At 38.9% G+C, this 16,944-nt stretch overlaps 2 protein-coding genes across 3 annotated transcripts; one reads left to right on the top strand and one right to left on the bottom strand.

Moving 5' to 3' along the window:
* Positions 1-618: 618 nt before the first annotated feature.
* pum3 (pumilio RNA-binding family member 3) lies at positions 619-13,440 on the top strand. Of its 2 annotated transcripts, none has more exons than XM_053645555.1 (18): positions 619-700; positions 1,040-1,123; positions 1,389-1,571; positions 1,676-1,814; positions 4,051-4,126; positions 4,413-4,506; positions 4,610-4,676; positions 5,768-5,942; positions 6,053-6,156; positions 7,342-7,420; positions 7,542-7,640; positions 7,752-7,805; positions 8,151-8,231; positions 8,464-8,606; positions 9,190-9,415; positions 9,952-10,039; positions 10,261-10,351; positions 12,555-13,439. In XM_053645555.1, the coding sequence occupies exons 1-18, from the start codon at positions 697-699 to the stop codon at positions 12,679-12,681; spliced, it is 1,914 nt and encodes a 637-aa protein (XP_053501530.1). In that variant the 5' UTR covers positions 619-696; the 3' UTR covers positions 12,682-13,439. The 2 variants fall into 2 exon arrangements, with proteins under 2 accessions (XP_053501530.1, XP_053501531.1); XM_053645556.1 differs by lacking the exon at positions 619-700 and adding an exon at positions 901-922 and having other exon boundaries at positions 12,555-13,440.
* A 558-nt stretch (positions 13,441-13,998) lies between these two features.
* kcnv2a (potassium channel, subfamily V, member 2a) lies at positions 13,999-16,937 on the bottom strand. The gene is made up of 2 exons (XM_053645567.1): positions 15,009-16,937; positions 13,999-14,547 (listed from the first exon to the last, which is right to left on the bottom strand). The coding sequence occupies exons 1-2, from the start codon at positions 16,329-16,331 to the stop codon at positions 14,296-14,298; spliced, it is 1,575 nt and encodes a 524-aa protein (XP_053501542.1). The 5' UTR covers positions 16,332-16,937; the 3' UTR covers positions 13,999-14,295.
* Positions 16,938-16,944: the final 7 nt, after the last annotated feature.

The following is a 16,944-nucleotide window of genomic DNA, read 5'->3' as shown; positions in this document are numbered from 1 at the left end:
TATGGAAGAATTAATTACTTTAAAGGGGAGTCATCATCAAAGTCACAGGTTTTTTTTGGCAGTAAATGTGGGGAGATACCTTTTAATAATAATGATAATCATAATAACAACAACAACAACAATAATAATAATAATAATAATAATAATAATAATAACGATTGAACTGTTCTATTATCCATAGAGTTTTATTAATTTCTATTTCTATAAGTCTGGATGAACATCCTTTGTGGACATTGAAAATGGCTTGATTACCGCGCAATGAATGTATATGACTCTTAGCTCATTAAAACTGTACTTTATTACAGGAAATATATTATACCTAATAACATATTTAAAGGTTTTAAACACTTTAATAAATCTTTTGACCTATTAGGAAAAATTACCCTGTTTAAGAATACGCAAAGCATGCTGGGACATCTAATCAGTACAGATGAATAGCAGAAATTTCCACAGCCCTATGCTATGGTTTTCTGATAGTTATAATTTTACAGTACAACTGTATGTTTTATGAATTTCTCCAAGAGTAACATGCATCTAGTATAGAATTTAATACATAGTTTAAATACAATAAATCATTAAATGGCAGTCAGAAGCGGAAATTATTATCGCAAAGCGATTGTTGTGTCGCGAAAAGAACGTCTTGCTTTTTCACGACAATTGGAGCAGAGAGTGCCGTAAAGCGTTTCTCCTCAACACATGGGTAAGCTCTTAAACGTGTCTGTTAGAATTGAGTGAAAATAACATTTATCTTTACATGGACATGGTTCAGACTGTTATATCGCATTTGTTGTATTTTCATCCAGTGGTTTTTTTTCTGATCTGCTGAAGTGAAAGTATAAAACAGTTATTCAGCGGTTATTAATAAAGTTTACGTGTAGCATGGTGTGAGCTTTCAGCTAACGATAGCTGGTCTGCTGAAACAGTTATGTGGATATTTACAAATCAGCGCTTTTGACAAATATTTCTCAATGTTTATAAGAAACATTACTCAGCGAGACTTCTTGATGTTTATTATTATTATTATTATTATTTTTTATAGTTTGGTTGGACAGCATGGAGTCCAAACCAAGAAAGAAGTCTTTCAACCCCAAAGATGGAAAGAAACCTGGATTTAAAGGGAAGGGTAAGAACAGTTTAAACTCCCAGTCTGTGTTTTGAGAGACACATTATTATTTGGCCGAGGTAGCATCTAGCGTTTTTGTTTATTATTGTATCTAGTATATCATTTTTGAATAAGACTAATGGCTACTTATATCTGATGGAAATGGCTATACAGATTCCCTATTGTGATTTGTTAAAGCTGTTGATGCACAACAGGTTAAAAAAATGATCAATAAAAGACTTCTCTTAATGTTTTATTGTACATGTTGTTATGCGAAAACCTTTAGGCAAACCTGAGGGAAAACCTGCTGGTAAACGTCCGTTTAAACCTCACAACTCAGACAAAAAGAAAACTTTTACAAAACCAGGAGGGAAAGGAGGACCAAAGAAATTCTTTAAGCAAAAGCCAATAGAAGGAAAGACGACAAAGAAGAGAAAATTATCAGAAGACAATAAAAACTCAGACGATGGTATGTAATGTTATTTATTTTTAAAAAATTTGAAACAGTGCAGTTCGGACGGTTAAGCTGTATGGTCATTGTGGATGTGTATATGGTTATTTTGAACTGTGCAGGTTCAGAGGAAAAGAAACCCAAATGGAGTGAGTTTAAACAACAGAAGAAAGAGTTAAAACAGACCCGACAACAGAACAATAAGAAGGAGACCTACCACATAGTGAGCAGAGCCAAACAAGTGTGGGAGATAGTCAGAAGGTGAGCAGTTCTCCATTACATTGTCATTAGTGTGCATGTCTAGTGTGTGTTAGTGCTGATCTGTTCACATTTTTTCCATTTTCAGTACGTTAATGATACTGGGTCTTTTAGAACCACTCATACCTGACGCTGATCTGACACTAACGTCCTCAAAGTAACTGTGACCTATGTTCTGTAAGATAAAGCTGATATGTCATGACTTCTCAGATTATTGAACATTTTTAACATTATTGAAAAAGTGAAAACGAAACATTTAGTACATATATAAAAATAAATCAATAATATATTTTGGGCAAATCAGCTGCTTGTGAAGCCCGTTAAGTTCATATAGGTACTGATGATGCCCATAGTATTCTGGGCATAATGCGTATTGTTCTGTAATTTATTATATACCACAATGCTGTTCAGTTCTCAAATGTGATTGGTCAGAAGGTGTTGATGAATATTCTATAGTCTCATTCACAAATGCTCAACATTAAAGCCTTAAAATAATGTTTAAAATGTTTAAACAATAAATGTTTTTAAGTGTTCAATGGGAAAAAAAAAAGTGTATATGTGATATATATGCTGGTGAAGCTTCCCGTAAGGACATTTATGTAACGTGAAAAGAAGAGCTCCAGCAAGTTTCTCAGATACATGACAAACTGTGTTTTTTATTTCTTATTAATTTTCATTTCAGAGAGGTAACACCCCTCCAAACAATTAATTGTTTTGTTACTTACTTGCTGTATTGCTCAGTCATAGTTGTGATGGTTGTGGGCTTTAGGACAAGGTGTTTTGTGTGCTCCCGAGCATGATCTGTGTTGAAGCAGTCAATATTGCATGTGTTTACTGCATGAATAATTGGATTCGAAAATGTTATCCTGCTGAAATTTGGAAATATCATGATTATTGATGGATAAGTTATTTGGTGTAGAAACTTCCTTAATACATTAATACTGCAGTTTGAGTCAGGTAGACAGGTGATTATGTTGGAACTAACTAATAATGTCCCGTGGGAAAACAGGATGGAGGAGGAATATGAGAGGAAGAGGGCTAAATATCAGGCCCTTGTCGATATTTGACTGCCACAGAGCAGGGTGGGAGGCAGACTGTTTGCCCATTGAGGTAGACAGCAGGTTATTCGCTGGTCAGGCTCTCTGCAGAGCTTTCAGCTGTTTAGGCATCACAGGAGCCCACCGTAGAAGAGCCGTCAAGACAACATCGGAGGCAGCTCAACGGGCCTCACTGTGGCTCTGGATTAAGAGGAATGACCTGTGGCATGCTACTCAGACACAAGCTGAGTTCTGATCAGCCTCAGCTGGGTCACCTGGGTTAGAGGGTCTGATGTTGAAAGACCCAAAACATCCTGTGACCCCTGGAACATCACTGATGATGTGTCTGAGAGCGTTGAAAGATTTGTCTAACAATGCTTAAAAGTTGTTGCAAATCTTGTTGCAGAGACCTGTGGTGTGAAAATCAGTTGTACTATAAACAACAGGACTGGAGCTTGCAAATCATCAATTTAGTCTCTTCACATGTCAGAAATCTGGACATCTTATCTAAACAGGTGCCACTCATGGGTGCACGGAGGCTTGGTGGTCAGCACGTTCGCCTCACACCGCCAGGGTTGGGGGTTCGATTCCCGCAGCTGCCCTGTGTGCATAGTTTGCATGTACTCCATGCAGGGGTTTCTCCGGGTACTCTGGTTTCCACCACCAGTCCAAAGACAGGCGGACTGGCATGTCCAAAGTGTGAATGGGTGTATGAATGTGTATCTGATTGTGCCCTGCAATGGATTGGCAAACTGTCCAGGGTGTACCACGCCTTGTGCCTGATGCTCCCTGGGATAGGCTTCAGGTTTCCCGTGACCCTGTAAGATAGATGGATTGATGTCTGGATAAATGGATGGATGTCAATCATGTATATCCCAAAAATAGACATTGCAGGTTAAAATCTGATTCAGTTACAGATCTGCAGTACAGATATTGCTGCCAATATTTCTGCTACACTACTATTGTACTGCTACGTGTTGCACCATGGTCCTGGAGAAATGACATTTCGGTTTGACAATTAAAACCCACTTGATTTGACACGTGATCCTGTGTTTTAGGTCTCCATTGGCCTGTATTGGGTTGATGCATCTCTACTGTGTCTAAATACGCACATCTGAGCTGCTAAACGCCTCTAATTTTAGGTTTTGAGTAGCTCCCAATTCCACACAAATCTACATTGTTTGTCGTGTTTTTGGTTGCAGGAAAGACTGTGACGCAAACAAGAGAGCAAAGTTGATGAAAGAACTGCAGGAGCTTGTGCGGGGCAAGATAAAGACGGTAAGTACTTGTTTTAGTTCTTAAAGACTCTGCACAAGTCGGACAGAACAGCATTAAGTATTTGTGCACTACCAAACGCTTTGAGACTTTGCTTTCGTTCATGATAGACATTTGGAACAAGACCATAATTCATAGAATAAGACTGTGTTTCTGTCTCAGAGCTGAATGAAGGGCAATACAGCACATGCAATGATTTATTTATTTATTTATTTATTTATTGTAATTTAATTTTTGTATATAATTTGAGTTGCAGTAATTATTATCGTCTTATGTCATGTTCTTCTAGATTGCATTTGCCCATGACTCGACTCGAGTGCTTCAGTGTTTCATACAGTTTGGGAATGACAAGCAGCGAGAAGCTGTCTTTGATGAACTCAAAGGTTGGTGTTCACCACAACAAGATTTTAGCACTCTGGTCTAAAGTTGTTCTTGTAAATTACGTTTTAAAATATATCTGTTTTCCATTTGTCACTCTTTGTCCAGATCACATGGTGGAGTTGAGTAAATCCAAATATGCAAGGAACATTGTGAAGAAATTTTTAATGTATGGGTAAGTAACCATGTTTTCAATGACTGAACCCCTGTAATTAGGCTCAAGCACAATATCTGCCACACATGCTCTTATGTTAAAATACTAACTATGCTCGAGGATGCCCAGCTTTCGAACAGTATCTGTCATGACGTACTATAAATAAAGCGTGCTTAAATTTATATCCTTTTTGCACATGATCTTTCTTTGTCAGAGCACATCATGATTTGCAGCAGTGCACTGCCTTATCCAACTTTCCATCTATCAAATTTCCTCATGGGCTTGATGGAACTTCATTAATCACTAAAATGTTTGTCAGACAGTGATTAAGTCTTCTTGAGAATTTATTATTCATAAGCCACAGCTTCAGCTTTATCCAGTAATGTTTTATACACCCACTGAAAGCAAAAGATTAGGCTCCGTTCACACTGCATGACTACACGCTTAATTTGATCTATCTTTTAAATCCAACTGTTAGATTGCTCATGTAATCTGGTGTGTATCCGACTGCATTGCACTGGTCACATGACCTGAACCTCCTTCAAGCATTTCAACTATTGCAAAATTGACGAATATTCGAGTAAAAGTAGCACGAATACCAATCGGATTAGATATCGGATTTCAGTAGCACATGAAAGTAAAGGTCGAACGATTGATCGGTTCTGCCGATTATTTGGCACCGAATACTGATTGCTGGAACTATCGGTTATCGGCAAAAATTCACATCGATAGTTTTTCCCACTTTTGTCCGTTGCTGGAGTGGCTGAGAAGGCTCATTATACAGAATGAGAGCGGCCTCTAGAGGTGAAATATAAACGATCACTGACTAATTTTGTTGTTATTTGAAGTGTTTTTTATTCGTTTTGGATGTCTCCATTTTTATCTGTTATTTGGAGTGTTACTTTTTGGTTCAGTTTGGATGTATATTTTTTATTTACTTCAATATTTATAATAGTTAATATATTATGTAAATATGTATTTCATTTTTTGTCCTGCAACATTTTACTTTGAGTGTTTTAATTCAGTATAAATTTTAATCGGTTGACCAATCGGTTATCAGCAGGTATGGCCCAAGAGATTTATTAAACTCAACTTTTGTCGTGCTCCATCAGGAACAAGAAACAGGTTGCAGAGGTGATGGTGGCCTTTAAGGGGAAGGTCAGACAGATGCTCAGGCACTCGGAGGCTTCGTCTGTGGTTGAGTATGCTTACAACGACAAGGCCATCCTCTCCCAGAGACTCATGCTTACAGAAGAGCTTTATGGAAACACGTTCCAAGTCTGCAAGGTAGCAATATTTTCCTTCTGGATTTGCTTCATGTTCCAGTGACTGATTGCTCTTGGTTTAGAGTTAAGTGACTCCTTGGTAGATAGTAACATCAGGATTTTTTTTCCCAGTCCTCAGTGTGTCCTACGATAGAAAAGGTCCTGGAGAACAATCCAGAAAAAGTCAATAGCATCATGGAAGAAATGAAACAGATCCTCACACCTATGGCTCAAAAGTAAGCTCGAATAATCAGCGACTGTCCGATGTGTTCATGTCCTGTGCCGTGTGTACAAGTGGGCAGGGTTCATTTAGAGTAAGGATTGCATGCATCAGGCTGGGAGTCTTAAAGTGTGGGCTGTCAATCAACTGTGTATATTACAATATTAGGCCACGCCCACCACAACCGTTTTTAGGTCAGCGAATTCAACCGATGATTGTGTTAAAAAAATGAGTTCTGTTATTCCTAAAATATATTTTTTTTGTTTCAGTAGTATGTATGATTTTATTTATTTTTATTTATTTATTTTTGTCAGTCAAGTGTGGACATTAGAATAATAGGCCACGCCCACCACAACAGTTTTTAAAATTAGCAAATTCACCCATTTTTATGTGTTTTATATTTTTAAGTTTTTTTTTCTTAGTTTTAAAACTGGTATATGATTTTTATTATTATTTTTTGGCTAAAATAAAGTCAGTGCCGTGTCAGGGGAGTCAGGTCGGATTTGGCGGGAACTTTGTACTCTTGGGTCATACACCAGCTCAGATGCATCAAATTTCAGCATGCCCCAACTTCAGGCATGAAACAAGCCCAGATATATGGTGGATGGCAGGAGCCACAGCCAGTCAGGAGGGAGAGAAAGAGTGCAAGCACCCAAAATTATGCTATAAGAGTGAAAGAGTTTTTTTCTTGCTGAATAGGTAAAACAGTGACAGAGTATAGTTAGTTGATTTAGTGTTGCATAGTTACAATCGCTATCACAGTCACAGTAAGAGCCATGCAGCTGATGTTGGCTAAAGGACAAGATGTTGTTGGGAGATTTTACTCTATTATCTGGTAACTGTGGTAACTGTGACAGTCACACTGATGTACAAATACTGAGTAATCGTGAGTCATAAATCCAGCTGCGTCAGTATGGTGTGCATTGTGCTTTTTGGGGCACAGCCTTGAATTCTGTCTGAATGTGTCTTTCACTCGCACTTGCAAATGAATGTGCACAGTCGAGGAAAAGCATCGCACAACAAAATGTTCATCCGCACGTAGCATTTTTCAACCAGAGCGGAGGAAATTCCAAAATGCTGTCTTTTTAAATCCAACACTTTTATTTTAGTATCATTTTTAATAGTTGAATTATTGTTTGTTTTCTGGTTTGTTAACGTAATGTAATTATGTCTAATCCGTTTTTTTCCCTTTCCTTAACAGAGAAGCTGTCATTAAACATTCACTTGTCCACAAAGTGTTCCTCGACTTCTTCCTCCATGCTCCAGACAAACAGAGGACAGTAAGTGATCAGTCCTGTGAAGAATATGAATATTAAAAGAAGTTGAATTTAAGTTTGTTCAATCTGTATATAATTCACAATTCAGATTTTTACCGACTGTCGTGTTAAATCTGCATTACAGGAAATGATCGAGTCTATAAGGGAGTCAGTGGTGTACATGGCGCACACACACGATGGCGCGCGTGTAGCTATGCACTGCCTGTGGCACGGCACATCCAAGGTGAGCGCTCACTGCCTCTGAAATCCCATACTAGGTAGAAGTGAGGGATTTACCTCATTTCCTGTGATACTGCATTCTTCTGAGTGTGTGTGTGTGTGATCTGTATTTCAGGACAGGAAGGTTATCGTGAAAACCATGAAGACCTACATGGCGAAGTTTGCAACGGTAAACCGTTTTTCTACAGCAGTGTTGCGCATTAGGGTTGTTTAGTGCTGGCCAGAATAATAATCAGCTTTATATTTTCACTGTTGTAATAACTATCATGACCATTATTTAGCTAGTTTTTGATTGAAATGACTTTTTCTTTTTCTAATAAGTAAGCGCATATTTTATGTTACCTTATTTCTTTTATTTTATTCGAAATAAGACCTTTAGTCTCATTACTTTTCAATATTAAACATAAAATTGTGATTGTGTCCAATACTATATGGAAACACTACATATACATACAGTATACACTCGTTGTTATTTGCATTTAGCAGCTCATGAATCTGACGCTCTGTTACACAGGGAGAATACGGACACTTGGTGCTACTCGCAGCCTTCGACTGTATCGACGACACCAAACTGGTCAAGCAAGCAATTATATCAGTGAGTGCTTCCATTTTTCATGTGCACAATATTATTCTGGTCTGAATTATTTCAGATAATATATATAATAGCTTTATTAGAGCTTGCACATGTATTAGATTGTGAAGACTTTCAGGTCTCCTGTTCTTTAGATCAAATAAAAACAAATTCAGTTTCTACAATTTTGTGACGAGTATCAATGGATGGCATGATTTAAAAAAAAAAAATGATGTTGGAATATTGTAATTCACAGGAGCTGGTGAGTTCCCTGGCAGAGGTCATCAGTAATAAACACGGCAAGAAGGTGCTGCTGTATTTGCTCAGCCCTCGAGATCCGGCTCACCTGTTACCTGAAATTGTGCAGCTGCTGGAGAAGGGGGACGGCAATGCTCATAGGTCTCTCAATCTCTCTCTCTCTCTCTCACTCACACGCAATTTATCAGCTTCTGCCTACATGATGGTCCAGTAATATTTTTATTTCGAGTACAATAATGTACAATTTTTACAAGAAGATTAGATATTTTTTCACTAATAAATGAAAAAACAATTATTGTACATTTGAAAGCAGTACTAAAAACACTACACACCACTACGTACACTCTAACAGGACATGCTGTACAACCAAATGTCCAGGAGGTGGAGCTAGACCTGAGTCAAACATCTCATATAACCCTAAACCCAAAGCCATGAGAAAATGTCCAATAAGGAACATCATATTTAACACCACAGCCTGAACTGCACCTAGTTGTCTCCACGCCATGGATTTTTGGGGTGATTTTGCCCAGGTAGGAGAAGCTGGATCAGGTCTGACTCCACCCCCAGGACTTTTGGTTCTGCAGCGAGTAGTCCTTGATTTATAGAGGTATGCTAAGACTGTTAAGTGTGCTGGTTAAACATACTAGAATAAGAACTATATACTTGTAGGCAAACGTGTAAGTTAAACCAGGTTTTAAGTTACTATGGTTTGTTAATTCTGTAGTAAAAAGGACGTGGCTGTGAGGAGGCGAGAGCTCTTGGAGGCAGTGTCTCCTCCTCTGCTACAGTACCTGTGTGAGAACACTCGCTCCATGGTGATGGATAAAGCCTGCAGCGTAGTAGTCCGTGACATCCTGGGGGCTGCCGTCGGTGACCTTCGACCTGCCATGGAAGCCATAGCACAACTGGCGGCAGCTGAAGACCTTGTGGCTGGCGGTGTGGAAGGACAGGTGTGTTATGGATGCCTAATTAAGTCTATGGAATATTCACATCCAGTATTTGGATGTTCTTTTCAACAAGATTAAAGCGATGATGTATTTAGATGTAGGATTTCATTAAGTGCACCCGTCTTGATATTTACAATACAGCTGAACAGTTGGGGAAAGTTGTGAGGCTTTCATGAGTGAATATGGGTGGCTTTGTATCTTGTGAGGTATGCAACAATAAGAGCCACAAATATAAGGAGGCGGTGTGGATTCCTACTCTTCAAAGCTAACACTTTCTGATTAAAATCTTTGCATAATTCTGAATCACATTGTATCGGGTCGAAACAATTGCAGATTGTATTTAATCGTAGGCCTCTTTAAATGTGTCTTTTAAAAAAACAGACTGTTTGGATAAAGAAGCACATTGTATCATCATGAACAGAGTAATACACATCTATGTAATAAAACAAAAAAAGGACTTATTTTTTAAGTACAAGTATGTTATATTAACCAGATTTGAAGCTTTTTGGACAAAGTAAAAAAATCTTTCTTTGTTCTAGCTGCACATGGCCGAACACCCTGCTGGTCATCTTGTGCTGAAATGGCTGATTGAACAGGACTCTAAGATGAAAGCATCCGAGCGAAAGGGTAAGGGTGTAGCGTCTCTACATTTTAGTTGCGACCGTTTTAGCCTTGGAAATTCAAATTGATGGGGGAAAAAAACAATGAAGACCTCACCTTCAAGTTTTGACAATGGAATGGGGGCTTACATTTTGATTGTGACACTGCTGTGTATTGGTTTTGTGTGTGTGTGTGTGTGTGTGTGTGTGTGTGTGTGTGTGTGTGTGTGTGTGTGTGCGCGCGCGCAGAGCGTTTCTCCCAGATCCTCCTGGAGACGGTGGGGTTAGAGAAGCTGAAATCATGGGCTTCAGTCAACCGTGGAGCCATTGTGCTGTCCTGGTGAGTGAGCTTGCTTAAAGTGCTTTATTTTGCTTAAAAACAAAACGTCCTCTCACACTTTTTGCTAAACCATATTCAGTGTGAAGGATGGCAACACTACAGACATTTAGCGGTATAAAATGTAAACCGGTGAAATGTATCCGAGGGAATTTTAGACTCCTGGCCAAATGACTGCAGTTGAATTCCTGTAATTCGTGTTTAAAAGAAAAAAAGAGCATCTCTCAAACTTTCGTAACAGATTTCTTGCTTTCCCATCAGGCTTGCTGTTTCACAAAGCCGCCTTTTATTGTATAGCCATATTCCACTGCGCTTGGCCCTAACATGTATACCACAGTATCCCCACCCCCCCAGTGTTAGTGTGCTAATAAAGGCCTACACAGTGGCTCACTCGTTCCATTCAGCCTTCTAGTAGGATTATTTCACTCCTCCATAACTCTCGTCGCCCTCCCTGGTCTTTGTGCCTGACCTCCTATAATCTCCCTAAGACTTTAAGCAGTGACAGATTTGTCTGTTTCCCCTCCATACACCATGCATGCACAATGGGGTTTTGTTTTCAGAGGTCAAGGCTTTTCATTAACATGTGGGAATGTACTGTTTAATTTTATACCACAGCACTGTTGCAATCTCACGTCTGATTGGTCAGAAGGTGTTTTTTTTTTTTCTTCTATTCTATATTTTCTATAACAGCAGCTCTGACAGTAGCTCTAACTACAAGGTTTATATGAATGCACTTGTTCTAATGTATTATCGTTTCTATTTTAACAACTTAATAAACGGATTAAAAACATTCTTATTTTAATCAATAAAAATCATTGGTATAATCATTGATAAGGCGAATCTTTCTGTAAAGAGACCGTTTATTTAACATTTATGAAAGCAGTCTCTATTGTCAGTGCTTCGTAACAGTCAGCGAGTTTACTACCACCAGACAGTAGGGAACTTATTTGTATTGACTTCAAGAGAGGGGAAAAACATAGAGGTTGGTAGTCAGATGACTGTTTATAGTTGATATAAAATAAGTGATAACAGGAACTAGCATGTTTCTTGGATGTTCCACATCATTAAATGTAACTATAAACAGATAAAGTATGCCATGTTGTTCTTTAATTAATAAAATAATTGTTAGGGGTTAGCAATTACTGTGGTATACCCAGCATTGCACCACCCCTCCACTGATTATTTTCCAATAATTGCACACCTTGAAGTGCTGAATTCGTTACATAGCAAGTGATATTTTATGAGAACAGAAAGTTGATTGATTATTGACTGTTAATTCCTTTAAAATCAGTGAACATTGTTGTATGCATAATTCCATTAGTTATTTGTATACAGGCCTGTCCCAAGGAACTTTTGAACTTTTAATAGTCTTTCTCGTTGCCATTATGTCAATCCTATAATATAATCGACACAAGCACATAATTATGGTCTTGTACCTTGTAAGTGTGAACACTATATGACCAAAAGTATTCGGACACCTGACCATCACACCTATTCATGCTTCAGATTCCGAAACCATCTGCGTCAATATGACGTTTTGGTCCGCCCCCTTTGCTAAAGTTAAAAGCCTCCACACTTCTGGGAAGACTTTCCACTTTATTTTGGAAGCATGGCTGTGGGGGATTTGTGCTCATTCAGCCACGAGCATTAGTGAGGTCAGGCACTGATGTCCTGTGAGGAGGTGTGGCATGCAGACAGCATTCCAGTTCATTCCAAAGGTGTTCAGTGGGGGCGAAGGCCTACATATAGGTGTGACGATCAGGTGACCACATACTTTTGGCCATATATAGTGTAGGTAAATTAACAGTGGATTTAACTTGCAAATGGAAGACATGACAAATACAGTAACTCCTATTATTAAAACTGAATGATTTTCCATAGAAGTAAATGGCATAAATGAATAAAGTCAGAAGTCAAATTCCTAGTCATCTATAGGATTTAGAGATGGTTATAACTTATCTAAATATTACTGTAATAGATTGAATTATAACGATAGTGAACTTCCTCTGTAATTAAGAGTGATCTCTACATGTGACAGTTTTATTTCTCCTGGTTTTTCTGCCTGCCATTTAAGCTGTGTAGTGATCATAAAGGTTATGAATAGATTAGATAAATACCATATGTAGTAAATCCACTTCATATGTAATGGTCTGCATTAACATGGCTTCTGAATTAACATTAAATTCTATGTTTCTGCCCTCTCCAGTCTCCTCCAGAGTGCAGACGATGGTGTTGTGCAGGAAGTAAAGGCTGCTTTACAGTCCATTATTACTGACCTACAAAAAGTACAAAACTCAAAAGGAGTAGAAGCTCTGCTGGAGAAACTGGCCTAAGTACAAACCTTGGTACTGATGCGCACTGCCTTTATACACTGCATCTTGCTGGTGCTAGACATTGAGACGGTGAATTCTCCGATGAAATTCTGTTTCCTTTCCCCTCCCCTCAGTAGGACTTGACGTAATTAGGTCCAGTTTGTAACTAAGCAAGAGGACCTCAATTGTGTAGTGTAATGGGTTTTGTAATATTTTATTTTGATTTGTTTTTTTCTTTTAATCATTCCCCCCCTGGATTATATGTATTTAAATACAATGATCACAAACAGATTGTTGCATTTGTCAATGTCAAACTTGTTTAATCTTTAATATTACATTGAAACATGAATATTAAATATATTTCACCTAAAGTAGAATGTGGTTGCTCTATTTTGAAGCATGAAGCCTTTAACTGAGTCAAAGGATTGCTTTTAGAAGTGTAGAATTATTTTGAACTTGACAGAACACAATGCTTTATGTTGAAGCATAAAACTACTTTTCATACAAAAAAAAACAAAACAAAACTATTGTAACTATTTATCCCCGGGTCCTGCTAAATGTACAATCTTAAGCCTTGTGAGGATTTCTCATACAGAGGAAAAAGCATGCAAAAATAGGTTCTGTTGTCCTGTCTCACACCCATCTGTCTTCATGGAATCTGCAACACTTGTGTCCTTATGTTCAAGGGTTGATCTTTTGCTTGTATGAGCATTAGTTTTAAGTTAATTGCTTTCATTGGTATGACTCAATACTTTATTCAATGGAAAAGCTTATAATCTTTAGTTTACTTTTTTTTTTTTTTAAAAAAAAAAAAACAAAAACCCTACATAAAACAGTTAGGTGATTTAGGTATGGCAACCTTGTTGCTTGAGAAAATCTGTTTATATTAAGCATAAATCGGCTTTTGCTGATTAAATCTTGTGCAGATGTTCATAAAGGTAAACTGTATCCAACAAATCATGGCCAGATGTTGGCCCTTGAATTCATTAATTATAAATATATATGAGGCATCCGTACAGGATTATTTCCTTTTATTCTCAGACCATTTAGTCTGTTTTTTGTTTTTAGAAAACAAAGCCAACATGTGCATCCTTATGTTGAAATGATTGTATCGGGCTTGTTCAAATTCCTATTGTGACCTCACCCGTGGTGTTGGTCAACGAATGCTTAGACACTCAATTTTACTTCAGCAGGTGTGGAGGGTTTTTATTTTGCACCATCACTAATAAAACTGTAATAGAAAACAGATGTGTAACATCTTGCAAACAGTTAAAATAAAGAAGAAAAAAATTCTGCTGCATGCAAAAATAGACTTTATTGAGAAATTGATGTCAATACAGCAAGATTAATGAATTTAGTTTAGTATATATACTGAGAGAAATCTAAAAAATGCTGATTCTTAGCAGCAATTGCAATAATAAGCGTGCCTCTCAATGTTTATTCCGAAAATTAGTGTTCCATTTGTGATGGGTTTTTATTTGACATGGCCATAGTTGAAATACAATTGAAATGAACCACACTCCTGGTTTCTTTTGTACTGAAATCACTTGATTCTTTTTCTTTTCATTGTTTTGTTCCCCTCCATGTGTAACACTTGGCAGGACTTCTCTTGCTAGAATGTCTCGTGGGTTAGTGTCAGGATTTGTCACAGCACTCTACAAACGTCCTGACAGCTCTTTTGGCAAACCTCACCTTGCCACGTGCCTTCACAGTGGAGGTGTATTCATGGGATTTCAGCTTGGAGTAATAGTCTGAGAACTTGTTGTATAAGATGGAAATAGGCATGCCATTCAGAATGATCCCAAATGAGATGCAGGCAAACGCAAAAATCCTACCCAGGGCCGTCTCTGGGAACATGTCACCGTAGCCCACTGTGGAGATACTCACCTGCGGAACAAAAACATTAAACCAGTTAAATGCACTTGTGCATGTACATAATCATATGCAACTGTTGCGTGTATGTATGGGGGGAAAACACCTGACCTGAGGCAAGGGTTTAATAGAAATTTGTTGCATAGATCACAAGGGCTGTATTCACACTAAGCCTTAATGCCCTCGAGAGGCAATGTTTAATAGCATTACATTATAACTGCACTGCTTGGCATTGATCAAGTGTAAGTTGCCAAGTTTGCAAGTAATACAGGGAAAGCCCTATGTCCATGATTCCAGCTACAAATTAAACTATTGGGAATTTCATTTAAACAAAATAGCTGCCTCCTGAAAAGGTTGACCGGAACAATCAGATATCCTAGTACACTTAAACTACTTTTGATGGTCTGAAACCCTCTGTGGATTGTGAATTCCCACTTCAAGATGCAGAAATAATCATTTAAATAAAGTGTACTTACAGCTGCCCACCACCATGCATGAGGTATACTAGTAAAGTTTGTCTGATGGACATCATGCTCCACAGTGTAAACCATGGCAGAGAAGGTGAAAATTCCCATTGCAATGAAAAGGAAAAGGCAGCCAACTTGCTGATAACACTGACGGAGCGTGAAGCCGAAGGCTCGCAATCCGGTGGAGTGTCGGGCCAACTTCAGAATGCGGAAGATCCTCATGAGACGCATGATACGCAGCACCTGTCCCACTTTCCCAACCCGCCCTACTGTCTCAATGTCACTGCCATGTTTCTTAAGGTCCTCGTTTTCAAAGCACTCCAGGATCATCTGGAGATACAGCGGGAGGATGGCTATCAGGTCCACGGCATTCAGCATACTCCTCACAAAGCGTTTGAGATCTGGTGTGGACACAAGCCGGAGCAGGTACTCCACTGTAAAGAATGTAAGGCAGAAGGTTTCCACGTACTCTGCATAGGTTTTCCCACTAAGCTGGCCAGTTGGCATTGTGTACTGCATCTCCTCTACCGTGTTAAGGGTCATGGCCACCAATGACACCAACACAAACAAGCTGGAAGCCACAGCCATAAGTTTGGCTGTGACTGAAGAGAAAGGTTTCTCCATGAGGTTCCAAATTTTGTGACGTGTATGCCCGAAAGCCATTCCTCTGAACAGCGCTTCGTTTTCCTCCACCTCAATTTCAGCTTGCAGCTCACGCTGCACTTTCAGCTGCTCGTTCAGCTCGTCTTGTCGTTCTTCAAATGAGATTCGGCAACAGCGGTGAGTATTCTTGATTCGGACGCCCCAGTAGTTGATTTCCTCCAAGTAGTTGCGAGGACACAACTCATCTTTTATCCAAAGAACCCCAGTCCGGTAAAAATTGAAGATGGTGTGAAAGATATCCGGATCTCGGTCAAAGAAAAATTCGTTATTCTGGACAACGTAGTCATCGCAGAGGTCAAGCTTTCTGTTATGGTCTGTGTATGTCGCAAGACGACCAATTCTGGTCTTAGGATATCTGGCTGCCACCCTGTAAGATATCTGGTAAACCTTACCACCTACATTGATGTTCAGCATGTAGTTTTTAGCTGGAGAGGATATCTGTACAGGGGGTGGTAAAACCTTGTCATAGTCTTCATCATACTCTTCTTCAAGGTTATAGATATTTCGGCTGAGTTCCTGCATTGAATTCCATGGCTTCAGCCAGTTTTGCTGGGCAAATGGAAGCTCAACCTCCTCCACTGGATCACAGGGAGAAGGGGTTGCGGCCCCAAGCTTGCAATTGGGGAAAAGGCTTCGCCTCCTTCCCTTAAGCTTGAACGTGGTTGTCATGTCCTCTCAACCAGTCTCACTGAGTACTGAGCATGCAAGAGCAGTGCATATCTCTAATACACCCACCAGTGGGGGGGAAGTAGCAGTGACTGTCTAATGTTGCTGACTGAGAGGCTCTGTATGCTTAACGGTTTAAATACTATTATCCTCTCCCTAGATTCCCCACCCTGATGTCTTTCATTTGCCTTACATTCACAAATCTCTTCCACAACAGACTTTAGGCATTATCCCATACGCCGGGCACAAACCCTAATAGGGTTTTCTTTCCATGCTCTCATACTCAATCTGGACTCTAATCGGAGGTGCTCCTTCATGTTTAGCTTACTTGGAAATAGTAATGCCAGCATCTCCAAAAAAGGAAAAAAAATGACACCCCATCAGAATTAGTTTTGCTACTAATGTACACAAGCCAGGCAAAGATGATCAACACCCTGTTATGTAGACAAGCCCTTGAATGTCAAGTGCATTACTCTAACCTGTAATACTAATTAGCCTGAGCCATAGAACCTTTTCATAGAGTTACATCCACCTTAGTGCAAGCTTTTAATGTAGATTATGCATTTATGAATTTCTTGATTTTTGGTATATCCCCTGCAATTCCAAATCCCTTCAT

This window comes from Ictalurus furcatus, chromosome 16 (genome assembly GCF_023375685.1).
Source record: "Ictalurus furcatus strain D&B chromosome 16, Billie_1.0, whole genome shotgun sequence".
NCBI classification, from domain to species: domain Eukaryota; kingdom Metazoa; phylum Chordata; class Actinopteri; order Siluriformes; family Ictaluridae; genus Ictalurus; species Ictalurus furcatus.
The sequence above is the reverse complement of the archived record's forward strand: the minus strand, read 5'-3'. Positions and strand labels throughout refer to the sequence as shown.

What these genes read in the sequence shown, in the direction of transcription:
- kcnv2a (XM_053645567.1), bottom strand. Translation starts at nt 16,331, where the DNA reads ATGACAACCACGTTCAAGCTTAAGGGAAGGAGGCGAAGCCTTTTCCCC. An exon ending in ATGCATGGTGGTGGGCAGCT is followed by an intron (nt 14,548 to 15,008) that starts GTAAGTACACTT and finishes TTTGTTCCGCAG; the next exon opens with GTGAGTATCTCCACAGTGGG.
- pum3 (XM_053645555.1), top strand. An exon ending in CTCCAGACAAACAGAGGACA is followed by an intron (nt 7,421 to 7,541) that starts GTAAGTGATCAG and finishes TCTGCATTACAG; the next exon opens with GAAATGATCGAGTCTATAAG. An exon ending in GGGGACGGCAATGCTCATAG is followed by an intron (nt 8,607 to 9,189) that starts GTCTCTCAATCT and finishes TTAATTCTGTAG; the next exon opens with TAAAAAGGACGTGGCTGTGA.